The sequence below is a fragment of the Salvelinus namaycush genome, chromosome 6 (assembly GCF_016432855.1).
Source record: "Salvelinus namaycush isolate Seneca chromosome 6, SaNama_1.0, whole genome shotgun sequence".
Taxonomy (NCBI): domain Eukaryota; kingdom Metazoa; phylum Chordata; class Actinopteri; order Salmoniformes; family Salmonidae; genus Salvelinus; species Salvelinus namaycush.
Window position 1 is genome coordinate 15193675 of NC_052312.1, and position 26760 is coordinate 15220434.

The 26760-nt window shown below is 46.3% G+C and overlaps 1 protein-coding gene across 1 annotated transcript; it reads right to left on the minus strand.

The window, feature by feature from the left end:
- LOC120049682 (chromodomain-helicase-DNA-binding protein 3-like) lies at positions 1-26760 on the minus strand. The gene is made up of 39 exons (XM_038996031.1): positions 26374-26760; positions 23750-23883; positions 23412-23591; positions 23186-23310; positions 22677-22963; positions 22381-22559; positions 22102-22234; positions 21444-21625; positions 20986-21258; positions 20706-20909; positions 20304-20521; positions 20068-20199; positions 19763-19859; positions 19382-19573; positions 18799-18999; positions 18439-18576; positions 18113-18234; positions 17691-17864; positions 17229-17370; positions 16730-16861; positions 16480-16597; positions 16226-16350; positions 15618-15849; positions 13943-14112; positions 13509-13686; positions 13110-13175; positions 12567-12655; positions 12261-12394; positions 11916-12060; positions 11250-11448; positions 10892-11055; positions 10408-10777; positions 10076-10213; positions 9487-9595; positions 8925-9057; positions 6860-7055; positions 5998-6161; positions 5664-5790; positions 1-1917 (listed from the first exon to the last, which is right to left on the minus strand). Exons 1-39 carry the CDS (start codon positions 26534-26536, stop codon positions 1688-1690), a joined length of 6495 nt encoding a protein of 2164 aa, XP_038851959.1. The 5' UTR covers positions 26537-26760; the 3' UTR covers positions 1-1687.

Here is a 26760-nt window from a genome sequence, read left to right on the forward strand (position 1 = left end):
GAGAGAGAGAGAGAGAGAGAGAGAGAGAGAGAGAGAGAGAGAGAGAGAGAGAGAGAGAGAGAGAAGGTGAGAGAGTACTGACAGTCAAGACTTTGTGGGCCTGATCCTCTAAACAGCCAATGCCGTGGTGCAGTCTATCATTCACCTCAGAGAGAAATGAAAACCAGAAAGAGAGGGAGGAGGAGGAGAAGACCTGGCAATGAAAATGAGAGCAGGCAGCAGATGTTTTGTAGACATAGTTGTCCATTTTGGACAAGAGCAGTTCTGGAGAGACAGACTTGCAGCTTGACTTAGCATAACAAGAATATCCACAATTACTCTATCAGAGTTGTTTTTGTGTGTGTGTGAGTGTGTATTCCCACATGTGTGTATGCCAACACTTTCGCACATGCATGAGCGTGTGTGTGTGTGTGTGTGTGTGTGCACAGGCATGTCCTGTACAATATCACTTTCCCTTTTGCAGATCCAATCTAATCTTTCTTTAATGTCATTCCGTTAAAGAATTTGGGCCGACAAGTCAAGCCACGCTTTGTGCTTTGAGGTACATGAAACACCAGCTGATCACTTTTTCACACATTCACACTTCATGACACTACACCACATCGTTGTCCCAATACCAGACCCCCTATTGCCTGCGTTTCCTTCTTACGTCCATCAAGATAAAGTGACCCCATATAAAGGTGCTACAGTAAGTATGGTTGGCCAATACAGTACAAAGAATACAGCTCTCTTCCCATTGGTCACTGTCCTCTTCACATCTCATGTTGATTGGTTCATTACGACGACAACAATATAAAAACAGGAAGTACTTTTGTTTCTACATCTGTGCTGCTTTACGGTTGGTTGGGCTTGGAATCTGGAATGCCGAGGGGTGATTCAGTCCAGGGACAATTTTTCCTCATTCTAATTTTTTGGGGTTGAAATGAGAAAATCCAGCATGGTCCACTTTGGCTTGCATTTGCATTGCAGTGCCTTGTATTGAACAGAGGAGGGTAGTACAGAGAGAGACCAGTCTTAGTAGGTTTAGGTAATGTTGTGTGCAAGGTCTGCTGTGTGTGTGTGTAAGAGAGAGGGAGGATGAGGTGTGCAGGACAGAGAGGGATTGTGGAGGAATGAAGGAGTGCAGAGTCGAAGTGCGGAGTCGTTCACTCAGCCGTCGGATAAAGAATGATTCCGGAGGGGAAACGTTGGGGCAGAACGGGAGAGAGAAGGGATAGAAACGGGCCAGTAGATTTGTCTGAGGAATGAAAAAGAACAAATCTCCCCTTTCTTTGCATGTTTGTCTCTTTCAGCTGCTCATACCTACATTCTTGAACCCCTTCTCTCTTGATTACATTAACATACTCTCGCTATTTTTTCCTCGTTGCCTTTTTCTCTCTGCCAACACTTCTCCCCCAGAGTCAGGTTACGGGCCTCTTTCCTTCTTTCCTTCCCCCTTTCCCCCTCTATTTTTTGGCCAGACAATTCACCTTCCTCTCACTATAAATTGTCCATGTTTTACTTCAAAGCAGTGCCTTTTGGATTCTCTCTCTCTCTCTCTCCCTGCCTCCCTCCACCTCCCTCTCTCTCTCACTATCCATCGTCCATGCTTTACTGCAAAGTGCCGTCTCTTCTCCTCTCCTCCTTTTGGATTCTGTCTCTCTCTGTGCTTCTCCACCTCTCCCTCCATCTCTCCATCCCGCCATCCTCAGGGTTTCTTGGGCCGTCCGTTGCGGGGCAGGTTCTCCACGGTGTTACTGAGGCGGTACTTGACGATGATGCTGTGCACCGTGGACTTAGGCATCCTCAGCTCCTGCCCGATGGACCCCTCCGATTTGCCGTCCTTCCACAGGTCGACCACGCGCTGCCGCTGCATGATGTCGTGCTCCTTGGTCTTCAGGAAGCCGGCGCCGCCGCCACCCGGGGCTTCTGGGGCTTCTGTGGGGGCAGACAAGCGGCAGAGCTGTAGAGACTGGGTGGGACTGGGAGGGAGAGGTAGGGGTCACCACGTCAACGCCACGGCAACACCCCAGCAACGCCATGGTAACACGAGCGACAGTCAGTCAGTTCAGGCAGTCTGGCACTCAAAACTCCACTACTGAGGGTCAGCTTCCTCGAGGTGTCATGGAAACAACAACAACCACAACATCATTGTTACACTTCCCAAAGGGCAAGCCATTTTGAGGGACAGTCAATGTTGTTGAAAGTTTGTGTTCTCACAATTCAGGTGTGTTGAAATGCCATTACGTTTTGCTTGGAGTTCACCGAGGTTAGCTACAGTTACACAGTGAGAAAAGACGCAGGGCAGACAGAAGTTGTTTATTTTGACGCAGCAGCAGCTTTGCGTACTCAGGACTGGGATGAGGTGACCAGACTGTTGAAGTGAGGTTATTATCAGGTTATTATGAGGTCATAGAAGTGTTAGCTTTTTCCATTCACTGTTTTTCCTCACTCACTCTCTCCCTCCGCTCCTCTCCACACTCCTCTCTGTCTCTCTTCTCTCCCCCTCTCTCCTCTTTCTCCCCCTCTCCTATCATTTCCTGCTCTCTCTCTCCCCCTCTGCTCTTCACTCTCCTCTTCCTCTCTCCCCCTCTCTTCCTTTTCTCTAAAAAGGGGTCACCAACCAGAGCTACCCTAATCAAGACAACAAACCCAACGCACCCCCATATACCAAATATTTATAGCTCTACCCAGAGAGCGCATTCATTCGTTCAGACTGTCTGTGTGTTCAGCTGCTTCAGCAGCACGGTCCACTCAGACTCAACACCCACAGAGAACAGACAGACGGTGTGTGATCTAGCGACTATTTCTGAACACCAGCGTTCAGCCCAGCATTCTGTTCAGCCAAGCCTCAGAGAGTTCTGGTTCACAAGTCACAACAAGGAGTTTACACAAGCAACTTCTGTGTGGTTTGGTGTCCTCTTAAAATACCTTTGTACAAAGTCCCTGGAGACTGAATTACATCTTGGCACCGCGATGCGGTACGAAATGAACTAACGGCACATTTTCAGAAAAAGAAAAAACGAATCTCCCAGAATGCTGTCTCAGACTGATGGGTCCCACTGCAAATACATAAATCAAGATGTAGGAATGCAGGTCCACACTACAGACGGACTGGATCACAGCACCCTGGATCACAGCATCCTGGATCAGCCAGGCCAATACAGAGTAATACCAGTGGGGAGTATCAGGCTTACCAAATATCTCTGCATCTCTGTTAGAGTTCTGTTACACACTCCAGAGCAGACGTATCTGGTCAACATCTGCTGTAGCCAAACTAAATTGAGGGAAAACAAATTGTTGGCAGTTGGAGTGGACTTAAAAACGACTGAAAGAGCTGGACAATAAGCCCCCCCAAAAAAGGTGGAGAGTTTGAGGTGGAGAGTTTAGAATATTTTAATTACGCCAATGAGTAGAATAAACCTTTAGGAGGAAAAATCAACATCTGCAAATATTCTTCCAAAATTGTTTGTGGGGTTCCAACGTACTGGACACCTTCATATTCTTGCAAGCTTGGTTCAGAATAGCCAATAGAAAACAGTTTGTAGGTTTTTCAACAATTGAAAAGATAAAAGGGCAAATCCTAACTTCCACCAAGTAGAATTTTCAAATCTCCCAATATTGACATCAGTGCATGACTAAGTGAAAGTTCAATTTAAGTGGAAGGATTCACCATAGAAACAGAATGACATCATTCCAGTTCTGAGGGATCCACCCCAAAGTGACAAAAACATTTTGACATCAGAGATTGTGATTAGCAGTGAACCTGACTACTTGAGGTGGCAATCTGACACCACTAACAGCAACGAAAACAAAGACAAAGACAAAGTGGATCTCACTGATCTAAGTGTCTCCGGCATTGCCAGGGTTTATTGAGCCATGACAGATGAGAGGACGTTCTCAACTCAGTTTTCTTCAATAAATAGTGCTTAGAAGGATGTTACAAACCAGGGAGTAATCCCACAGTGCCATTTGAGAAAAAACAGGTGACTACTACACACTACCTAGACACGTTCACACTGCGATTTAGCCCTGGGCTAAGAGACATTTTAGCCCTGGACTAAGAGACATTTTAGCCCGGGGCTAATCGAGTGTTCACACATGTACATTCCAAAGTGGGCTAGCACCAACCTTAGCCCAGGGCTAGCTGGCCCTGCTCCGGAGCAGGGTTAGCACCGACTTTTCGGGGGCTAGCGCCAGAAACACGGTGCCAAAATAGCCAGTGTGAAACGGGGTCGAGAATAACGCATAGAATTGTCACTGTCCAATCACAAAAGCTGCACTTTCTCTTCATTTGCATATGCTCGTGATGCCTGTGATGCGTTCTGCACACTATTTTGATAAGTACATTTATACTATTTCATCTTTCCATCTGAGGACAAAAAAAAACTGAAATACTTTAATCCGTTCAAAAACAAAAACGGTTGCTAGGCAGGCTGGCCAACGTCTTCCCAGTGGGCACACATGGGTTGAATCAACGTTGTTTCCACGTTATTTTAATGAAATTACGTTGACCCAACGTGGAATAGATGTTGAATTGACATCTGTGCCCAGTGGGTTTCATTTAGCTAGCCTCTGAATCCACAAACTCTACAGCTGGAAGGGCAGCAAACGCTCCATTTCCGTCTGTTTTCTATTGACATTTAATTGTATATAGCTATCCATGATAACAATATTGTTGGATGATATTGCCTGGATCAGAAAAGTCGATGTATCTTCCTTGCACAGCGTTCTCTATACAGAGCAAGATCGCATTTCAAGTGAGAAAAATTGTTTCCGAAGGTCGGACAGGCAGACACCAATCACTGTTGGAAATAATACGCTAGGCTAGAGGAAAATGAATATGTTAATAAATGCCTTATTGCTTATAAAATTGGTCGCGTTGCTGCAATAGAATGTTGGTCGCGTGTTGTGTTTGTCTGTTATCCCAGGGCTTTGGAATACAAGTGTGAATCCTTAGCCCATGGCAAAAGCTCAGCCCAGGGTTAACAAATGCTTGTGTGACACAAAGGATAAGCTAGCCCAGGGCCAGACGTAGCCCGGGGCTAAGAACAATACAGTGTAAAAAGGCCTAGAAGCATTAACCTCACCATAATGATCTATATAGCAACAGACGCAAATATCTCACTACAAAATGTATGACCATATAAAGATGCTACATTCCCCATGCATTATCTGGTACAGATTTGACCCATCTGTCCCAAGATTCCAGAGCCAGAAGCCAATGCATTCTAAACTGAACCTCATTAGGTCTATATCAACATAAATATAGTGCAATACACTGGTATAGTACATACTCTCGGAGGTACTGCAGCTTAAGCTAAATGGATTTGTCTTCTCTGCTTGGGCTGTACAGACGCCCTACTTGGAACGAGTACACACACACACACACACACACACACACACACACACACACACACACACACACACACACACACACACACACACACACACACACACACACACACACACACAAACACAAACCACATTTTTTCCAAAGCTTCACTGATGAAGGATTGACTTTATCAGATAATAAATGAAGGATTTCGGCAAGAAATGCAGCAGCTGCAGAGTAGCAACCCATAAAAAACACTTCTAACTGATAGCAACATGGAATCATTCATTAGTAGTTTTGGAAAGCCCTTTTCAGTGAATGGGTGTTACAGCACAGTGTAGCCACTGACCTGATACGAAAGATCCAGGGGGCATCTGGCTGTAGTTGGCCCCTCCCATGGGTAAGACTCCCGGGGGGACGGGGGTGAAGGCGGGTCCAAAGTTCTGAGGAGTGGCGTACGGTCCTGGAGGGATGATCTGGAGGGAGCGGGGACAGACTGTCAATTTGATGATCGATCGAAATCAAAAAGAATAATCAGAAGTCTGAGTGTGTGTGTGTGTGTGTGTGTGTATATATGTGTCTGTGTGTGTTCACAGGTAGTTTGTGTGTATGCGTGTTGCGCGGGCTTGCGTTACTGTGTGTGTATGTGTGTTCCTGCGTGTGTGTGAACTCAGTCTACTTACCGGGGGAGTGTGTGTGTCAGTACCCTTGCTGGCTAGTCTGCTGAGGATGCTCCTCTCTGACATCTGCAGGCGTGCGGCGATGGGCGGGACTCGGGACAGTGTGGCAGGGAGCCGCGTCACGTCAGCCTTCATGTCACTCAGCAGCTCCTCCAACTGGTTCAGCACTGAAATTACAACAACTCAACGGTCAATTCCTTCCATTAGCCATTCCAAGCAGCTATTAGATTAGTAAATTACTGTTAACCATTACAAGCAGCTATTGGTGTGTTAGTATTAACCATCAACTACGTACTCTATCAGTCTCCCACTAGGTTTGAGTTACATTATACAGTGAGACAATTTAGGCCACAGGGCATATAGAATATGTTGTGTTGGAAGCAAAAGCCTGCCCCCACTGAAGCACTACAATATTGAACGCTCATTTTTGTTTAATGTCACGAAACCGACATGGCACATTTTGTATAAACGTATCTCTATCTTTCAGGATTGTTGTAGAATACTGAAAAAGTCAAGCCAGTATGTTGTCCTTTCAAATGAACAATACAAACACACCAACTCGTCAGAGATCGGATGAGGACATTTTCTGAACGAACAAACAAGTCTGGTAACTGAGATTGTAACTCTATCTTGAAGTTGATATTGTGAAATGTTAGCTTCTGGCAGCAGCAGCTCTGTGAGGCCTGGTCTGCTGACAGATTCAGGTCAAAGAACGTTGAAAAGATGTAGTCTGGGAGATTGTTTCTTTATCTTTATTTCTGATATAAATGCGTACAGACGCACACCACACACACACGCAGAAAGGGGAGGGAGATTTTGGGTTTGTGTGTGTGTGTGTGTGTGTGTGTGTGTGTGTGTCCCTCACCCTTGTGCAGCACTGCGTTGGCAGGTTTGTTCCCGGCCAGGGACTCCTTGCTGAGGTGCTGGTGGGACTCAGCCAAACACTCCACCTCGGCGAAGCGGGCGTTCAGGGCCATGGCGGGGTGGACCGGGTCCTGGGTCATATTCAGGTAGGCTGCCCTCCTCAGCTGCTCCTCGATCACCAGGGCCTGCTCTAATAACTGGGGGGGGGGGGGGGGGGTCAGTTCTTTCATCAAGGATTGTCCTAAAACTCGTCTGCTTCTTGACATATATCTGGCCAACATGTACAGTGTGTACTGCATTTCACGGGAAGAAAGTTTTATTGAGTTTAATTTATCTGAATCGTAATAGGCAGAAAGAGGAGAGAGATAAACAGAATGTGAGGATGGCATGAGGAGGAGGAGAGAAGAATGAGTCAGAAAAAGACAGATGATGTGGGGAGAAATTCTAGAAAAAATATTCATATTTACAGTGTTATTTTAGCCACCATCATTGTGTGAGAGTGAGAATGCGGATGTTGAGGTCAGGGCATGAAACATGTGAGGCCATCAAAAACAGGATGAGTGCCATTTCACAAACGCACCGGTCAGCAATACCACCCTGGTATCTGTCTGTCAATTCAATATCTGTCATTCATAGGGTCTCAGGCTTACATCTTCTAAAACAGATGTGTTCTATTAGATATTGAACTGTACTTAAATACAGTGAGCTCCAAAAGTATTGGGACCGTGACACATTTTTCTGGCTCTGTACTTCAGCACTTTGGATTTGTAATGATACAATGACTATAAGGTTAATGTGCGGACTATCATCTTTCCTTTGAGGGTATTTTCATCCATATCGGGTGAACTGTTTCAAAATTACAGCACGTTTTGTACATAGTCCCCCCCATATTATGGGACCAAACTCATTTATTATTTTTTTATTTAACTAGGCAAATCAGTTAAGAACAAATTCTTATTTACAATGATGGCCTAGGAACAGTGGGTTAACTGCCTTATTCTGGGGCAGAATGATAGATTCTTACCTTGTCAGCTCGGGGATTCGATCTAGCAACCTTTTGGTTACTGGCCCAACACTAGGCTACCTACCGCCACACTTATATGTGTATTGAAGTAGTAAAAGTTATTTGGTCCCGTATTCCTAGTACGCAATGACTACATCAAGCTTGTGACTCTACACATTTGTTGGATGCATTTGCTGTTTGTTTTGGTTTGCGTTTCAGATCATTTCGAGCCCAATAGAAATGAATGGTAAGGTATTGTGTCATTTTGGAGTCACTTTTATTGTAAATAAGAATAGAATATGTTTCTAAACACTTCTACATTAATGTGGATGCTACCATGACTATGGATAATCCTGAATTAATCGTGAAGAATGATGAGTGAAAGATACAGACGCACAAATATCATACCCCCAACACATGCTAACCTCTCACCATTACAATAACATGGTTAGCATATTTTTTTTTTTGGGGGGGGGGGGGGGGGGTATGAAACACAACCAAAACAAACAGCAAATGCATCTCACATTTGTAGAGTGACAAGCTTGACGTAGTCATTGCATGCTATGAATATGGGACCAAATACTTAACTTTTTACTACTCTAATACACATATAAGTGATTTTGTCCCAATACTTTTGGTCCACTAAAATGGGGGGACTATGTACAAAAAGTGTTATAATTTCAAAACGGTTCACCCGATATGGATGAAAATACCCTAAAATTTAAGCTGACAGTCTGCACATTAATCTCATAGTCATTGTATCATTTCAAATCCAAAGTCCTGGAGTACAGAGCCAAAACAACAAAAACAAAATGTCACTGTCCCAATACTTTTGGAGCTCACTGTATGTCCTGAATTGTGTTCATCTTGTCTGTGTCATGGTTGTGTGGTGTCATAGTTATGTTATAGTATGTCATGTGATGTGTAGGGCTCAGAGTGTTTCCTGGCCTTTTAGTTATTCTACGCTATGTATCCTATGCCATGCTACACTGCTATGCAATGTCATGTCATGCTATGTCATGTCAGGTTATGTCATTTTATGTCACGCCATGTGGTGTCGTACCTTGAAGCGGCGGGCCAGGAACTTGTTCTTCATCTCCAGGAAGTTGCCCTTGTTGGCCTGCGACTTGAAGGGCTCGTTGACAATGGCGAACTGGGGGTCGTTCTGGATGTCCTGCCACCTCGCGTACCCATGACTGATACAGAGAGGTCAAGGGTCATACAAGCTCAATACATCATTGGCAAATCCCAAACAAACATCTAGCTTGTCAGTAGTAATAAGTATTTTAGCACAACTTCTACTAAGCCTATGAATAGGGCTATCATCATCAAGCTTATTCCTATCGAATTCTTTCAGATCTTTATTGTGTTTCTTGTGTTAGGAGGGCTAGGGTTAGATTTCCGGATTGGGAATTCTAGTGAAAGTCACAGAAATAGAACAAACAGAATGGACTTCCAATCGCTAGTCCGTGTGTAGATCTCTGCAGACACAATCTAATAGTTCTCTGCTACACAAAGGCATCAGTGAATGGACTTGTTGACTTCTAACAAGAAGCCCCTGCTGCAGCAAGATCAATAAATAAACACGACAAGACGGTCTCCTTGGCAACCGCCGTCAAGGATACAGAACGATTCCCGCCAGCAGCCAGAAGTCGTGCCGCCGGTGCCAGATCTCATTCATCTTCCCAGAGGAGATGGCCGCCCGCTCCTCGTTCTGCCACAGCGTATGAAGCTCTGCAGGGTGAAACGTTAGCATAATGTTGTGTCAAAGTTATAACAATGTTAAAACAACCTGTGAGTTCTGCCACAGCGTGTGCAGCTCCGCAGGGGGACAACGTCAGCATAATGTTATAACGTCAACATAATGTTGTTTTACTGTTAAATGAACAACGTGTGTTCTGTCACAGTGTGTGCATCTCTGCAGGGTAAAGTCAATATAATATTGTATCAATGTTATAACAACAACCTGTGATACTGACTGAGGGTGTTCTGGACCTCTATAGGAAAAAGTCAACACAACATTGTGTCAATGTTAAAACCCTCATGCTAAAGCAACCCATGATACTGAATCCCTGTGTGTGGAGCTCAGTGTGGGTGAATATCAACATAACATTGAATGAATGTTGAAACAACCCTTGATACAGAGTGAGTTCTGCCACAGCTCTAACACACAGTACCAGATATGACAGGGGTCATATGAAAGGGGTCGTTTACCCGTGAAGCCCCCGTCAGCGATGTTGAACATGAAGCGCCGTCGCTCGGGTGGGATGATGGGGGGTTTCGGCAAGGTGTCTTTGGCAACCTCCTCCTTCGCCACTTCTTTCCCAGCATCCTTTTCACCTTTTACTTCCTCTGTGACCAAGAAGAACACAAGCAAGTTCCTTTAGATCAGTGGATGCCATTGAAAGATACCTAAGAGTGTACATATATCTACCAGTGACTAGTCAGTGAGTCACTAACTAACGAACTGACTAACAGACAGGTACAGACGAATGGACGGACGGATGGACAGACGGATGGACAGACAGACAGGTGAGGTCACTCACCTTTCATCACGTCAGAGGGTAGCTGTCTGTCCATCTTCTCCTTGTTGTCTGATGCTTCTGTGGCAACAGGGGCTTCCTCGCTCTCCTTGTCGTTCTCCTTCTCTCTCCCCTTCTCCTCCTCCTCCATCTTCTCTCCGGGTGAGAGCGTTACACTACCTGGTTTCTCATCTTTGACCGCCGACCCTTGTTTAGTTGTTCCTCCCGGTGTGCCCTCCGTACTCTCCTCTTCTCCTTTCTTCTCCTCCACTGGGGCCGGAGGGGTGTCAGTCGTTTTTGTTTCTTTCCCCTCCTCTTTTGTATCACTCTCTTCCTTGTCTGTTGTTGTACTAGGGGATAATTCTTGCGGAGCTTCTTTCGTAGGGATTGGAGACTGGGGACAAGACAAAACATAGTGTTCAGTGACAGTCGTTGGTATAACTGTATGTAGGTTAGCAAGATTTATTAAGACTGTGAACTGTGTAATTAACAGCATTCAATCTCTCACCACTTCAGGATCTGCACTCCTGTTGCCCTCTACCGCTTTACCCCCTTCCGTCTCTTTCTCTCCATCTTTCTCTGGCTCAGATGAGGCCTTACCCTCCTCCTTCTCTCCCTCCTCCTTCTCTCCATCTTTCCCGTTCTTCTCTCTCTCTGAGGGAGCAGGGGTAGCTGAACACAACACACAGGCAGAGGGTCATCCCTCGCTCACACACACACATATTACACACACAAATGTACACACACACACAGTTATCACAGTCAGACTTGGAGTGCCCCCTGCTGGATATGTTTTGAGCTGCGTGCCTGCCTACGCGTGTGTGTGCATGTGTATGCTTGCGTGTGTGTGTACTTTGTTCACCCACCTGGTTTGGAGGTGCAGGGGGTGTTGTCTGAGGTACAGCTGGGGTCAGGGGTGGGCGTAGCAGTCTTCATGGTCCCTCCAGGGGAGGAGGCTCTGGAGGAGGAAGACACACTGACCTCTGGCCTCAGCGCCTCAGGCTTCATCTCTGGCTTCAGCTCTGGGAGACTCCACCGCCCGTTGATGTGCTCAAACTCCTGGATCTGAGCAGAAAGGAGGGGAGGGGATGGTTCAGAGACAGGACCAAGCAGCTGTCAATCATTGTTGACTGGCAATAAAGTATTCTATTCTGTACTGTACTGTGCTGTTCTGTACTGTTCTGTACTGTCCTATACTGTTATTTTCTGTACTGTTCTGTTCTAATTCTAGTCTAGCCAACCGTCTCTTTCTCTGGGGAAAATTGGCTCTAATTTCTGTGGCTTTTCATTGATGTATCTTTATGTCACGAGGAAGTCACAGCCTGGGAAAATCTTAGTGGAGACGAAAGAGGTCGAATGACTGTAAAATATCTCTATTTCCTCATATGATTTCCTTTGTTAGATTCTGGTCTGACAGGTCTGAATGGGTGACAGCTGTGCTAAAAAAAACAGCTGTTGCTATTGGTTGAAATGTAACTAGCTAGCCTGTTAGCTTAGCATTGTGGTTGCTAGGATAGACTTTGACCCCTGACCTTCTTCTTGACCAGGGACATGACCCCGATGCGGGTCAGCACGGGCTGACGGCACAGGCCCTCCCTCGGCACGCCGTCGGCGAACGTCTCGGCGCCGTCGGCCACGGGCTCACACAGGTGACGCATGAACAGAGACACATACGCTCTGAAAGAGGAGAGAAGTGAGGGAGAGAGAGGAACCAGGCAGAGAGAGGCAGTAGGAGAGCAGAAAAGGGGGAAGAGAGAAAAAGGTTTCGAAAAACAGCAAACAAAGAGGGACCAGCAACTACAAAGTAGTATGAAGATCTCAGTGTAAGCTCATACTGTAGCCGGTGACGCAAACAATCACAGTTCCTCTCCACTCACTTGAACTCCTTCTCACTCTTGCCCCTCAGGTCTCTGACCAGCCACTGGCAGGAGAAGGCGTCCTGGGCGGGCATGCCCCAACGCATCACCGCGTTTAGGAAGGCCTTCCGCTGGCGCGTGTTGAAGCCCAACACCTAGAGGACATAAGGACATTATAACACATTCACAACCCATACACATTGCATTCATATGCAGTTCATAAGCCATGAGAGGGGGGACGGCGAGAGAGTGGTGCCCAGGTGAAAGGTACCTACATAAGGACTTCATAACCCATACACAGCAGAACAGAAGGTTATTTTGTCTAACCTCCAGGTTGCCGGCCACTCTGGCCAACAGGGGGGGCAATGGCTTGTCTCTCTCGTTCCTCATCTGGCGGCGGGACTGTCTGCGAGAACCTGGAGCGAGAGAGAGGAATCAGGTAGAGAGAGAGAGAGAGAAGAGAGAGAGAAGAGAGAATGAGAGTGAGAGAGAGAAAGGAGGAGGAGAAGTCAGGAGAGTGGCTGGTAACCAGTGTAGTACTTACGGTACCAGTTGACTTGGACTGAAATAGGTTTGGATGCCGGTACTGTTTATACAGAATTTATGTGCAGTAGCTCCACAATACTTTGGAGCTAATATTCTATAAGAAGAACAGGAGCTCAAGCAGTAGAACATTTGAGGTGCCAGTTGTCAGCTCCGCTGGGCTGCTGCCCAAGTCAAGCACGGTTACTAGTAAAGCAGACATAATATCAATCTAGTCTCTCCTTTAAAATCCAAACACTAAATGTGAGAATAAAATAATCTATCACAACACATTCAACAGAGAAGGCTTCACTCCAAATGTGTTGTGCCTTGTGTACTTTGGCCTACCTTCTGGTCTCTCGTCGAAGTCTTCATCCTCCTCCTCGGAGCCCACAGAGTACTCGGACTGGTTATCTGAAATACCAGTATGCCAGTCTGAAACAGCACATGGTGTACCGTCAACAGGCTAGGCCCAGTATCCCCATGCAGCTATGACTAGCAATACTTTAACAAAGCTTCAGCATTACTTTAGCATTACCTAACGTATTGCCCAAAGACCGTGTATGAAAATATCTAAATCTAACAAAGAGCACAACATTCTTCTATCAACCATGAATGAACCAATACACGGACATGACACAAAGTCTATCAACAACAAAAAGTTATTCAGAATGCCCCAGGTTGCCATAGTGATGCGCCTACACCCATCTCCGTGACAACCACGACTGATGGTTCCCAACTACCTACCTTGGTCCTCCTGTGCTGCGTCGTTGTAGTTGACAGGCTTGCGGTTCCTCTTGCCCTTGCCCAGTTTACTAGCCAGGTCCTCCTGTTGTTGCTCATAGTGATGTCTCAGCAGCTTCTCCCAGTATTCTGGGTCCACACACTCCTCCTGCTTAATGATCTCACGCTCCACCTCCTCAATCTGGATACACACATGCAAGAACATGGAAGAACAGTTTACATATAACCAATGTGATGTAATCTACTTACAAACTCTTTTATAGTTCAATGGAAAGTGTTAACAGTTTAGATTAGCATAAGAGGAACAAAAATACACCAACGTGCCATATAATATTTCTGTATAAATGCAAGCGTACAAAAAGTTGTAATCTGAAACAGCAATGTTATCACTTCTCTCTCTCTATCCCGCTCTCTCCATCCCTCCCTCCCTCTCTCACCTTATCCTCCTCTCGGACCATGTATCGGGCCACTTTGAAGGAGCTCAGGTATTCGTTCATGTTCTGCATGTCTGTGTCATCCGTAGCGTCCTGGCTCCGGTCCAGCAACCTCTCGATGGCCGAGCTGTCGTAGTGGATCACACTGCCCTCATCGTCCCTGTTGTCCCCCGCTGGACACCGTAGGGGAGAGAGGGTGGACATACGTGGTGGTGAGAGGACTTTGGGGGAATAGGAAACGGTGATGAAACAAAGATGAAGATGTGACGAAAATAATTCCATATACAGATGTATGTAACAACCCCAAAAAAGAAAGTGTAGTTCCTAAAGCACCCCTCATATTAAGTCCCTAAATAACCCCTCATATTAAGTGCCTAAAGCACCCCTCATATTAAGTCCCTAAATAACCCCTCATATTAAGTCCCTAAAGCACCCCTCATATTAAGTCCCTAAAGAACCCCTCATATTAAGTCCCTAAAGCACCCCTCATATTAAGTCCCTAAAGAATCCCTCATATTAAGTCCCTAAAGCACCCCTCATATTAAGTCCCTAAATAACCCCTCATATTAAGTGCCTAAAGCACCCCTCATATTAAGTCCCTAAAGAACCCCTCATATTAAGTCCCTAAAGCACCCCTCATATTAAGTCCCTAAAGAACCCCTCATATTAAGTCCCTAAAGCACCCCTCATATTAAGTCCCTAAAGAACCCCTCATATTAAGTCCCTAAAGAACCCCTCATATTAACTACCTAAAGAACCCCTCATATTAAGTCCCTAAAGCACCCCTCATATTAAGTCCCTAAAGAACCCCTCATATTAAGTCCCTAAAGCACCCCTCATATTAAGTCCCTAAAGAACCCCTCATATTAAGTCCCTAAAGAACCCCTCATATTAAGTCCCTAAAGAACCCCTCATATTAAGTCCATAAAGAACCCCTCATATTAAGTCCCTAAAGAACCCCTCATATTAAGTCCCTAAAGCACCCCTCATATTAAGTCCCTAAAGAACCCCTCATATTAAGTCCCTAAAGCACCCCTCATATTAAGTCCCTAAAGAACCCCTCATATTAAGTCCCTAAAGAACCCCTCATATTAAGTCCCTAAAGCACCCCTCATATTAAGTCCCTAAAGAACCCCTCATATTAAGTCCCTAAAGAACCCCTCATATTAAGTCCCTAAAGAACCCCTCATATTAAGTCCATAAAGAACCCCTCATATTAAGTCCCTAAAGAACCCCTCATATTAAGTCCCTAAAGCACCCCTCATATTAAGTCCCTAAAGAACCCCTCATATTAAGTCCCTAAAGCACCCCTCATATTAAGTCCCTAAAGAACCCCTCATATTAAGTCCCTAAAGAACCCCTCATATTAAGTCCCTAAAGCACCCCTCATATTAAGTCCCTAAAGAACCCCTCATATTAAGTCCCTAAAGAACCCCTCATATTAACTACCTAAAGAACCCCTCATATTAAGTCCCTAAAGAACCCCTCATATTAAGTGCCTAAAGAACCCCTCATATTAAGTACCTAAAGAACCCCTCCTATTAAGCTCTCGGCGTCCTATCCTCGCATTTGAGATCCCTCCATCCTCCTCCTGCTCTTCCCCTATCCTTCCCCCTTTCTCCTATCCTCCTTCCATCCCACATCAACAGGTGCCACAAAGTGCTTGACAATAACTCACATTCAATCTCGTCCTTGAACAGCTCCTCGGTGCCAAACTTGAGGATGTCGTCCAGCTCCTGTTTGGACATGGATCCAGCCTTGGAGCCCAGGCCGGGCCGTACCACGAGGTGGGTCAACATCATCTTCCTCTTGGCCACCTGGGTGATGCGCTCCTCCACACTGGCACGGGTCACGAAGCGGTATATCATCACCTTGTTGGCCTGCCCGATGCGGTGGGCACGACTGAACGCCTGTGTGGGAGGGAGGGTAGAGGGGGAGGGAGGAGTGAGACAGCAGGGTGTGACAAGGGAGATTGAAAGAAGTAGAGGGGGGTGAGACAGAGAGGGGTAGAGAAGAGATAAGACGAAAAAAGAAAACAAAAAAACAAAATATGGCGTAAAAAACCATACGAGCTTTTAAAAATATTTGTATTATTTCTTATTGTTGTCGCATTGTCGAGAGGGAACCTGCAAGTACATGTGTATCCTGTGCATATGACAAATAAACATGACTTGATTTGATACAAGAATGCTGTCAAGACTTGTTTCCATTGATGGAAATGTAGATTAATGACAGATCTGAGTGCATTGTGGGCTATAGAATGGCAGTGAATGGCAGACATTCTACCTGGATGTCATTGTGGGGGTTCCAGTCTGAGTCGAAGATGAAGACGGTGTCAGCTGTAGCCAGGTTAATACCCAAACCCCCTGCCCTGGTGGACAGCAGGAAACAGAACTGAGGCGCACCAGGAGCTGAGAGAAATAGAGGGAGGGTGGAGTTGTATTACACACCCAAATCTCACAAGAAACTAAAAAGGCCCCTTTCATCTATAGTCGTGGCTTTTGTTTCTAGAGCCCTTAGACGATGAGTGTCTCCCTCACCATTGAACCTGTCTATGGCCTCCTGTCTCAGAGCCCCTGTGACTCCTCCATCGATCCTCTCGTACTTATAACCCTCAAAGTCCAGGAAGTCCTCCAACAGGTCCAACATCTTAGTCATCTACCAGAGAGGGAGGAGAGAGAAAGAACAGCGAAATGGTTACGGAAGTGCTAACAGTGCCCCCGTGTGTGTGTGTGTGTGTGTGTGTGTGTGCGTGCGTGCGTGCGTGCGTGCGTGCGTGTGCGTACCAACCTGTGAGAAGACGAGCACGCGGTGTCCTTGGTCCTTCAGTTTTCTCATCATCTTTTGCAGAAGAGTCAGTTTCCCAGAAGCCTTTGTGAGGTCCGTGCCCTCGTACGCTCCGCTTGCAGTCTTACGGGCTTCCTAATACCATGGTAAAGACAACACACCGTGTCCATGTGATGACATATACACAGATATAGCTTATTTACTGAACTTGCTATTTTAAATCCCCGGACAAGGTCATCTGATAAATAACTGAAAGAATATAAACTTTTTAAATTCCATAAACATCTATGTTTTGACATATTTACATTCATGCATATTGCTAGATTTCCCCCTGGACTGTAATAAGCTGTAATAGGCTGGACACATTTGTAGCTATAATACTGAAATCTACCAGAAGGTGTCACTGTACTGCAATTCAGAGGTGAATTACAGTCTTACAGTGGAAAATGTTGATACAGTATTCCTGTAACATAAATGACTATATAATTATGATGATAGTTACCATGGAGGCGACAGGGAAGAGGTAGGGGTGGTTGGCACACTTCTTCAGGTCCATCATGATGTTGAGTAGAGACACCTGGTTACCTCCTCCTTTCGAGTTCAGAGCCTCAAAGTTCCTCGTCAGAATCAACTTGTAGTATTTCCTGTTAAAATACATCAATTGAGATGGGCACAGTTAGTGTGTGATTGTTTTTATGATTAACTAGTCAAATACTCCCTCTCTCTCTCTTTTTTCATCTCTCCATCTACCACACTATTCACCTTCCCTCCCCTCTTCTTTCCGCCCTTCATTACGCTCTTCCCTCACTCTTTTATGACCTTTCTTTCATCACTACCTCTCTCTATTCCTTCCCTCCCTCCCTCCATGCATCACTACCTCTCTCTTTTCCTGTCCTCTCATCCTTTCTTACCCCTTCCTTCCTTCCCTCCCTCCCTAACCTCCCTCCCTCCCTACAACCCTTACTTCTGCATGGGGCTGAGTTCCACTCGTACGATGAGCTCTGTCTTGGCCGGCATGTTCTTGAAGACGTCAGCCTTCAGCCTCCGCAACATGTGTGGGCCCAGCAGGTCATGCAGCTTCTGGATCTGGTCCTCCTTGGAGATGTCGGCAAACTCCTCCAGGAACCCCTCCAGGTTACTACAGAGAGGGTGGGGAGGGGGGAGGGAGGGAGGTAGAGTGAGAGAGAAAGGATGTCAGGTGAGTAGGGGCCATTTTGATTGAAAACATGTAAGTAGAGGTAGAGATGTGTGACTGGTTATGTCTGTTAGCCAGTTTCTACGAGTGTGTGCGTCTATACATACAGCACGTCCAAGTGTGTATCAGTCTATACATGTTATGTGTATGTGGTTCTATGTGTGAATGTGTGTGTGTGAGGCTGGCCCTACTTGAAGCGGTTGGGAGTGAGGAAGTTGAGCAGGTGGAACAGCTCCTCCAGGTTGTTCTGTAGAGGAGTACCAGTCAGCAGCAGCTTGTGGTCAATCTTATAGTCATTCAGACGTCGGAAGAACTGACCAGGGAGAGGAGAGAAATCGCAGGCAATAATTCATTGATTGATTGATTTGACTTTTATTGTCTTTGAAGAGGAAATTCAGTAAGGTTATATACCGTACACACACACACACACACACACACACACACACACACACACACACACACACACACACACACACACACACACACACACACACACACACAAACAGAGGGAGCCAACCTTGCTCTGATTGTTCTTGAGGCGGTGGGCTTCGTCCACCACTAGACATGCCCAGTCTATAGACTTCAGGGAGGTCTGGTCTATTGTCACCAGCTCATAGGAGGTCAACAGGACATGGAACTTTATTGGGGCTTCTCTCTGGAGAAGAGAGAAAGAGAGGGAGGGAGATCGAGAGGGGTATGTTGGGGGAAAAGGAAGATTGTATTGGGAGAGAAGTGGAAGGAGGAGGGGGGAAGGAGATGCTGAGATTAGTCGAGGTCGTAATAAAAGGACACAAAGATTGGAGCTTTCTCTCATCTCTTTTCTATTACCCTTGTCGTTCCTCTCCTCCCTCCCTCCCTCCGTCCCCTCCTTCCTCACCCTCAGTTTGAAGGCTTTCTTCCCTCCCCTAATGGCCGTGTCGTCAAAGGTCAGCTCATTCTCTCTGATGATTGCTCTGCTGTCCTTGTCCCCTGTGTAGGTCACCACGTAGAAGTCCGGGGCCCACATCTCAAACTCTCTCTCCCAGTTAATGATGGTGGAGAGGGGGGCACTCACCAGGAACGGGCCACGAGTGTGGCCCTTGGTGGGGGGAAGGAAAGAGTGGAGGGGAGGGAAGAGATGCACCATATTTCCAATGGTGACTGTGATGCAGAAAGACCCATTGATAATGCATAGAATAGAGCAGAATATGTTAAGAAGGAATTGGCATTGCAATTTACATTTTAGTCATTCTTATCCAGAGCGACTTACAGTAGTGAGTGCAAATATTTTCATACCTTCTTCGTACTGGTCCCCCCCATGGGAATCGAACCCACAACCCTGGCGTTGCAAGCGCCATGCTCTACAAAATGAGCCACACAGGACTAGAAACCCTAGCAGTAACTAGAAGGGACTAGAAGCACTGGCAATACCAAATACAGGTGTACATAGTACACAGAGCCACCTGACAGCGACGTCCTACCTCTTTAAAGAGTGAGTAGAGGAAGACGATGGTCTGGATAGTCTTGCCCAGCCCCATCTCGTCTGCCAGGATGGTGTCAGTGCCCTGTGCCCAGCTGAAACGCAGCCAGTTGAGCCCCTCCAGCTGGTACAGGTGCAGAGTGCCCCCCGTCGCCGTCACAAAGTCTGGCTGCTCCTCGTACTTTATCGTAGGCTGGAAGATAAAGACAAGGAATGAGTAGGCGGGATGTTGATGTAAGGGGAAAAAATGAGACCAACATAATTGGCATACAAGTAAAGAAGGATAGTAGAGTTTTGACTTGGAAGTGTTAGTTGATTGGCTACCAGAATGACGACCGATAGATGTGGCTGTTACAGAGTGAGTGAGCCAATCAGAACTCACGTCGTTGACAGGTGATCTGTGGGGGTCTTCGCTCTCCTCCATCCTCATACTCCTCATCCTCCTTGGCATGTCTGGAGCCTCCTTCATCACCTCATCCCTGAATCAATCAATCAATCAATCAACCTATCAACCTATCAAATCCAGTGTCCTTGAGCCATATACAATAGCCTACAGAGTTGGGTAAACTTGGTTTGAGATGAACTTCCACGGTTCCCATATTGAGTCTATAAATACAAAGACAGTTTGAATGTTTTAGTGTTTGGTGCCAACATGGATGCCAATTGGCCAGTACAATAATCTAGTACCTGTGTGCCCAGTAGTTGGCCTTGTGGATGACAAACTCTGGCATTTCCAGATTGTCTCTCTCCCATGTGCACTGGTCATAGGTCAGGTCTCTCCACTTGACCAGGTAGTGGTATATCCCCTTCTTGTCCACACTGGGAAAACACACACATTACGGCCTCAACTGCAGACATACCAATCAATAAACTAGCACACGCACGCACACACACCGACACTCCCCCCCCTCACACACACGTACCTGTGGTTAATGATGCGGTGGACCATCATCCATTCAGGCTTGATGCCGTATTTATAGAACTTGTCATCCAGGGCCGCATAGTCTGGGTCTTTCAGCCTCCTCTTCTCACTCTTAACACTCTCCTCCTCTCCCCCTGACCCATAGTCCAGACTGGGAGGCTCATCCATATCTGTCTTCCTCTGGTAGTTACGGAACATCACAGAGTGGAAGATCTCCAGCTAGACGGATGGAGGGATGAAAAAGAGGAGAGGAATAGAGAGAATTTGTTCAATGAAAACAAGGAAGGCAAGACAGACAGGTGGTAGACACACTTGCATGCCAAGCATTTCAGCTGTTCATATTATTTCATCAGCCTCTCTCTCTCTCTCTCTCTCTCTCTCTCTCTCTCTCTCTCTCACACACCTGTATTTCAGTGATCCAGGTACAGTGCCAGTAGGACTGTCCGGCCAGCTTGACAAAGAACTCCCTCTCGGCCCTGCCCTTCATGGGGGTTGGCAGGGGAGCATCAGGAGGGGAATCGGGGGCGGGGGGCACGGGTACAGGATCGGGGGGCTCGCCCCATCGCCAGTGGAGGATCCTCTGTACCCTGCCTTTGATGGCAGGACACTGGGGGAAGAAGACGAAAATGAAGAATAGAATCAAAGCGCTCCACACAAAGTAGAAACAAACAAACATGACTTACAGTGCAGCGCGGACACAGCCACTCTCCGTTGGGGATCTCAGGCAGGGGCGGGTTGAGACAGTGGATGTGGTAGGAGGAGGGACAGGTGTCGCAGCATAATAGTTCCCCCCCATCCTTACAGACCCTGCAGAACTCCATGTGCTCATCCTCCTCTTCCTCCAGTCCTACCAGCAGTCCAACCCCAGGTACTTCTGGTACCACCATGTCCTCACTCTCCTCCTCAAACTCCTCAAAGTCCTCATCCTTCGCTTCCCACTGGATCCCCTCTTTCTCCTGTTGGAGAGGAGGAGGACAGGAGAGGAGAATGAGACCATGGAGAATGAATAGGTTGAGGAGCACTTAAAGGAATAGTGTGTATATGGTGCGAAATGGTAATACATTATTCCATACAATAATATAAATCAATCGTAAACATGACGATTAAGGTACAACCAATTTTAAGCATTACAGTAACTCACACAATGGGGGCAGCTCCACTTGCCCTCGGGGGCCTTCTCCAGCTCAGGCTCCAGACAGACCAGGTGGTAGGCTCTGGGACAGGTGTCACAGAGAATGATCTCCCCTCCCTGCTGGCACACCTCACAGTAGTCCTGGTGGTCTGTCTCATAACCATCCACCTCCACATCACCCTCACCCAGCACTGACAGAGAGAGAGGGGTGGGGGAGAAAATTAGGGAGAACAACAATGTGAGGGAGAGAGAGGGAGAGATGTTGTGGAGAAAGAGAGACCATAGAGAGAGAGAGAGATGGAGAGAAAGATAAGAGGGAGAGAGACGCAAGGTACACTCTTAGACAAAACGGTTCCAAAAGTGTTCTTCGGCTGTCCCCATAGGAGAACCCTTTTTGTTTCCAGGTAGAACTCAAAAGGGTTCTACCTGGAACCAAAAAGAGTTATTCAAAGGGTTCTCCTATAGGGACAGACAAAAAACTCTTTTAGGTTCTAGAGATGAGGCAGAGAGAGAGCGAGACCTGGGAGAGAGAGGACGAGAGAAAGAGAGAGAGAGATAGAGAAGAGAGGGAAAGAGATAGAGGGAGTGAGAAAAAGAAAGAGGGAGAGATTGGGAGACACCAGATTAGAATAGAGAGTTGACTTTTTCTAAGGAACATTTAGTTTACTTTTCTTCTTCTTCTTGGCGGGCCGTCCTCTTTTGTTCTTCTTGACGCGGGGCGAGCTGTCGGAGCGGACCGAGGAGCTGTGGACACTGGAGTCCTCCTGCTCCGAATCTTCCTCCTCAACATCCTCACCACTCTGAGAGGAAGGGAGGGAGGGAGAGAGCGAGAGAGAGAAACACAGTCAAATCTGTCGACTCTCACACACCTGCATGCTCCCACAGACAGTAGCCCACACAGCACATCTATACATCCATATACATTACATAGCATAGTGAAACTCACAGAGCTGCTCTTCTTCCTCTTGTTGCCTAGGGCCCCTAGTTTGATGCGTATGGGAGCCATCTTCTTGGCCTTTGCTGCTGCTGCCGCCGCTACTGCTGCTGCCGCAGCCGCTGCCACCGCCTTCTTCCTCTCAGCCAGAACACGAGGACTCTTACTGCGACTCTTCTTATATCCAGGGCCTGAAAAACAGGGAGAGGACCGGGGCAATTGGTTAGGACCAAACCCATTCCAATTCAGACCCTGCTACTGTACACATACTATTACAATAGACTCTTCCACCCTCCTCTTTTTCTAACCTTTGCCCTCTTTGGTCTTGGCCTTGCGGAGCGGGGGCGGCGGCTGGGGGGCCGGCCGGGGAGTTTGGGGCTGCTTCCGGGGCGGAGGGGGCGGAGGGGATGGGGAAGCGGTTGCCGCGGAGACCTGCTCGGCGACGGCAATGGCGGCGGCCGCGGCTGCAGCTGCCACGGCCGCAGCACCTGAGCCCTTGAAGGGGTTGTTGGAACTGAACTCCCTCCACTTGACCCCCAGGATGGTCATCATCTTAGACATGGGGATCTTAGGGTTCTTCTTGGCGATCATGGGCCTGCGAGGGGCGAAGAGGAAGACGAGGAAGAAGAGGAGTAGGGGAGAGGGGAAGCTAAATGAGTACGTTAGGAATCTAATCTCAATCAATAACTCAGTAAATTGTCCCCTTTGACTGAGAACGAGGCGCGATAAGCTAAATGTTTCTAGGCTAAACATTCTGCCACCGGCCCTGTCTGATTTCAAGTTAAATAGAGTCAGCTGCGTGACATCTCCACAGTACCTCATGGACTGGCTGAAGGCTTTGTAGTTGGTGAGTGTGCGGTAGTCATCTTCAGTGAAGGTATGATCCACATCCTCCAGACCCCAGTCTTTAGCCAGCTGGGCCGACGTCTTCTGTTCTATTGGCTGGTGGAAAGAAACAACGAATCAGAGCGCTAGACTAGAGCCATCAGAGTGAGGCCAAGAAGAAGCAAAACAATGACAAAACTTTTTTGTTGTGTCCTTACTTTTATTGTCTCCTCTTGCGTGCTGTCCCCATTGTCTTTTTTCATCTTTTGTTTTTTTTTCTCCTTCTTCTCCTTGTGTTTCTTCTTCTTCTTTTTCTCACAAGTGAAGATGCTGGCTGCACTGTCAGAGTTCTCTCCATAGTCTCTCTCTCTCTCCGAGTCTCTCTCTACATCACTGTCCTGAGAGGGGAGAGGAGAAGAGAAGGGGAGAGAGGGGAAGAGGGAAAGAGAGAAAGAAAGAGAGAGAACATAAAAGGGGGGGCAATAAAAATAGAATGAAGTGTGATCAGAAAGTATGGCTACAGATGGAGTGATATGGTCATGTCCGAGAAACTTACAATCCTTTTCCGTTTTTTAGCTTTGGAGAGTTTTCCTTCTTTCTCTTTCTCCTTCTTCTTTGTCTCCTTCTTCTTCTTGGGCCCTCGTTTCTTCCTCCCTAGACTGTCCCTGTCCAATGCCCCCCCTTCTTCCTCTATGGCAGGTTGAAGAGAGGAGATGTGGATGAAAAGAAAGAGAGCGAGTTGTGACTAAATCATATTGACTATAATCCTCTTTGAAGGCTTTGAATCGTCAATCTAATCTCTTCTGAACACAATTAAGCACAACAGAAGCATTGCACCATCCCGCTGTGATGTGTGCATTGACACCCCATGTGTCATATGGGAGGGACTAGTGTCTTAACATGACTTTCTACCTTGACTGAATTCTGACAAATTTTCAATTAGTTCCAGTCAGTGTGTTTGACAGATAAGTGTATTTGACAGCTGCTTGGTATAGTTCAATGAAAAGCAAAGCCATAACTGGCTATATTGACATTATATGTCAATGAGTGTTGTATAGCACACAATAATAGTATTCATGGTGGTATTTGGAAACTGAGGCCGTCATATAAGAAATGTATACCCATAGCAATATATTTGTCCTGCAATAAACAATTGGGGAAATAGAAACCAATAAAACATGTCATAGCTTTATTTCGAAGACAACACCACCGAACGTTTTGAGGATCTGTTAGTGAGTTTTCAAGGGACTTCCAAATGAGTCTTTCAACCCTTTATTCAAGTTTTTCACTAGGCAAAGCGAGAGACAGTAGCCTTTTTGAGAGTGAGAGAAAGATAAGCCTATGTATTGTCGGGAGGGTGGAGAAAAGGGGAAACACATCACCAAGAACTATCGCTTACGGCCACCATGCACATCGTATAAATTAGTTGGTTTTTATTGTTTGTCTTTGTTGGGCGCCTACAGTAGGGTTACAACACGCAGCGCGCTCCCAAACAAGGTCTCCGCATGTCTGCTGCAGAGTGCAGCCAGAGGCGGCAGCAGCACGCACGCGGGGCTCGGTGATTCTAAGGCCGCAAGCCAGTCTGTCTATATCTGATGAACTGAACCAGAGAGGAAGAGGCGAAGCGAGAGGGATAACTAGGCCCAAAATCTGTCTTCTCCAGCAGGTGGCGTTTTTGCGTTTTTATCACTCACCAAGCGAGGAGTTTTGTATGGAGATCAATGAGAGTGTCGAATTTGGTTAAAACAAATATGTAAAGGCTTATTTGTTACTTGCGGCTTATTTGACCGAATAGAAGTTTCGTAATGCTTAGGTTGCTACTAGTGTACTGATATAAGTAGCACATGTGACATACCTGGAACTTTGAGAAAAAAAACACTTTATATCGGAGTTGTGCCTGTTGTTCGCAAGCGTATCTGCCCTCTCATTGGCTAAAATGGTCCCACCTGCTCTTGCCTCCTCCCGACTGCCTTCCATTTTATTTACATGTATTTTTATTGTTAGAGCGGCCACTTGAGTATCTAGTCAATATAATGGGGCGTCTGTGACTGAAACAACTCCCTACCCTAGGCTACTTCCCGTTAACTCCAAAACCTGGGTCCTGACCACAAGAGCGACAACCGCTGGCGGAGGTCGCTGGGGGTTGGCAACGGCGGGAAGCGCACTAATCGATTCGCGCGCTTGTCCGTCTCGAGACAATCAATTCAGTGATTCTAAATGGGCCCTTGTTGAATATCCCAAAATCATGATATGCAATAGCCTATCGAATGCTACTATTGAATAGGCTACATGCACATGCATTCTATTTAATTAGGCTAATTCAAATTAACTGTAAAATAATGCAAGCATGTTACTAGGTTTTCAGGAACCAGGTAGGCCTGATCATAGTCCCTCAAAAATAAACTTATTTGGATTTAAAAAAACTGTTTTGCACATTACATTGTTGTAGGCAAGTCCTTTCTTTCATGTGGCTGTATTTATTATGTTTATTACATGCCTGCTTGTTAAATATGTGTTAGTCTGCTATGACAACGAAAAGAGAGGGAAAACAAAGGCCCTGTAGGCGACACATAACGGTTCTATTCATAACTTTAGTAGAGTGTCAGTGTCCTATCATGTACCGTCCCTGTCAGTGTGGAGACAGTCAGGGGGTAGGATCAAGTTTATTTACACGCTGTCATACCAGCACTCACTCCATCATCCGGTTTTAACGCTTACGCCTTACACATCACTATTCTAAAGATCACTATCAGAAAGCGTATTGCTGGGGAGTCCATGTTTTCTAACAGTGATGTCGTGAGCTTTACCCTTCACGTCGACCTATTCATATTGAGATATGATATATATTGATGAATGTGGCACCATTCTACGGATGAAAAGAAAGTCGAGGAGGATCAACTTTGTTAATTGTAGGCAATATATATGGGATAAAACGAAAAGAGCATTCTCAAGTTGGTTTAGAAGTTGGAATCCTCAACTCTTTCTATTTCAAAGCTGCGCTATCCTCTGGAGCAACGGGAGCGCAACTAATTATATTGTAGCAAAAGATAACTATTGAGATGAGCAGCACAACGTGTCCTGTCTTACTTTTTTCACAATTTGGAGTATGTGTTTCTATTTTGTATGCGCGCTCCCGAGTCTTTCGCCAGTGTCTGTCTCCTGTAGCCTACTATAGCCTACCTGGCGCGGCTAGTGTTGCAGTTTCTCGAGGCGCCGCCGGCGAGTTTATGTCGCTTGCGTTCTCGTCTAGATCTCCGTCGTCCTCTTCTTCATCAAAATCTCCTCCCTTGGAATTAACCAACATGCCCTTGTATTCCTCACAGGACCGGAGAGGAGAGGACATTATATTCCTGTCATCGGCTCCGTACTCGAAATCAGAAATCCTCCGGAATTATGATATTTATTTAATATTCAAATCGACTCCAGAAAAAAAGTGGGGGGCGTTTTGGAATATTTTACACTACAACGCAAGGAAACAAAGATGGCCGCCCTTATATTTATTTTTTAACAACCCCCCCAATAAGAAAAATCCCCTTACATAAAAAATGGCTGACTATATTATTGCAG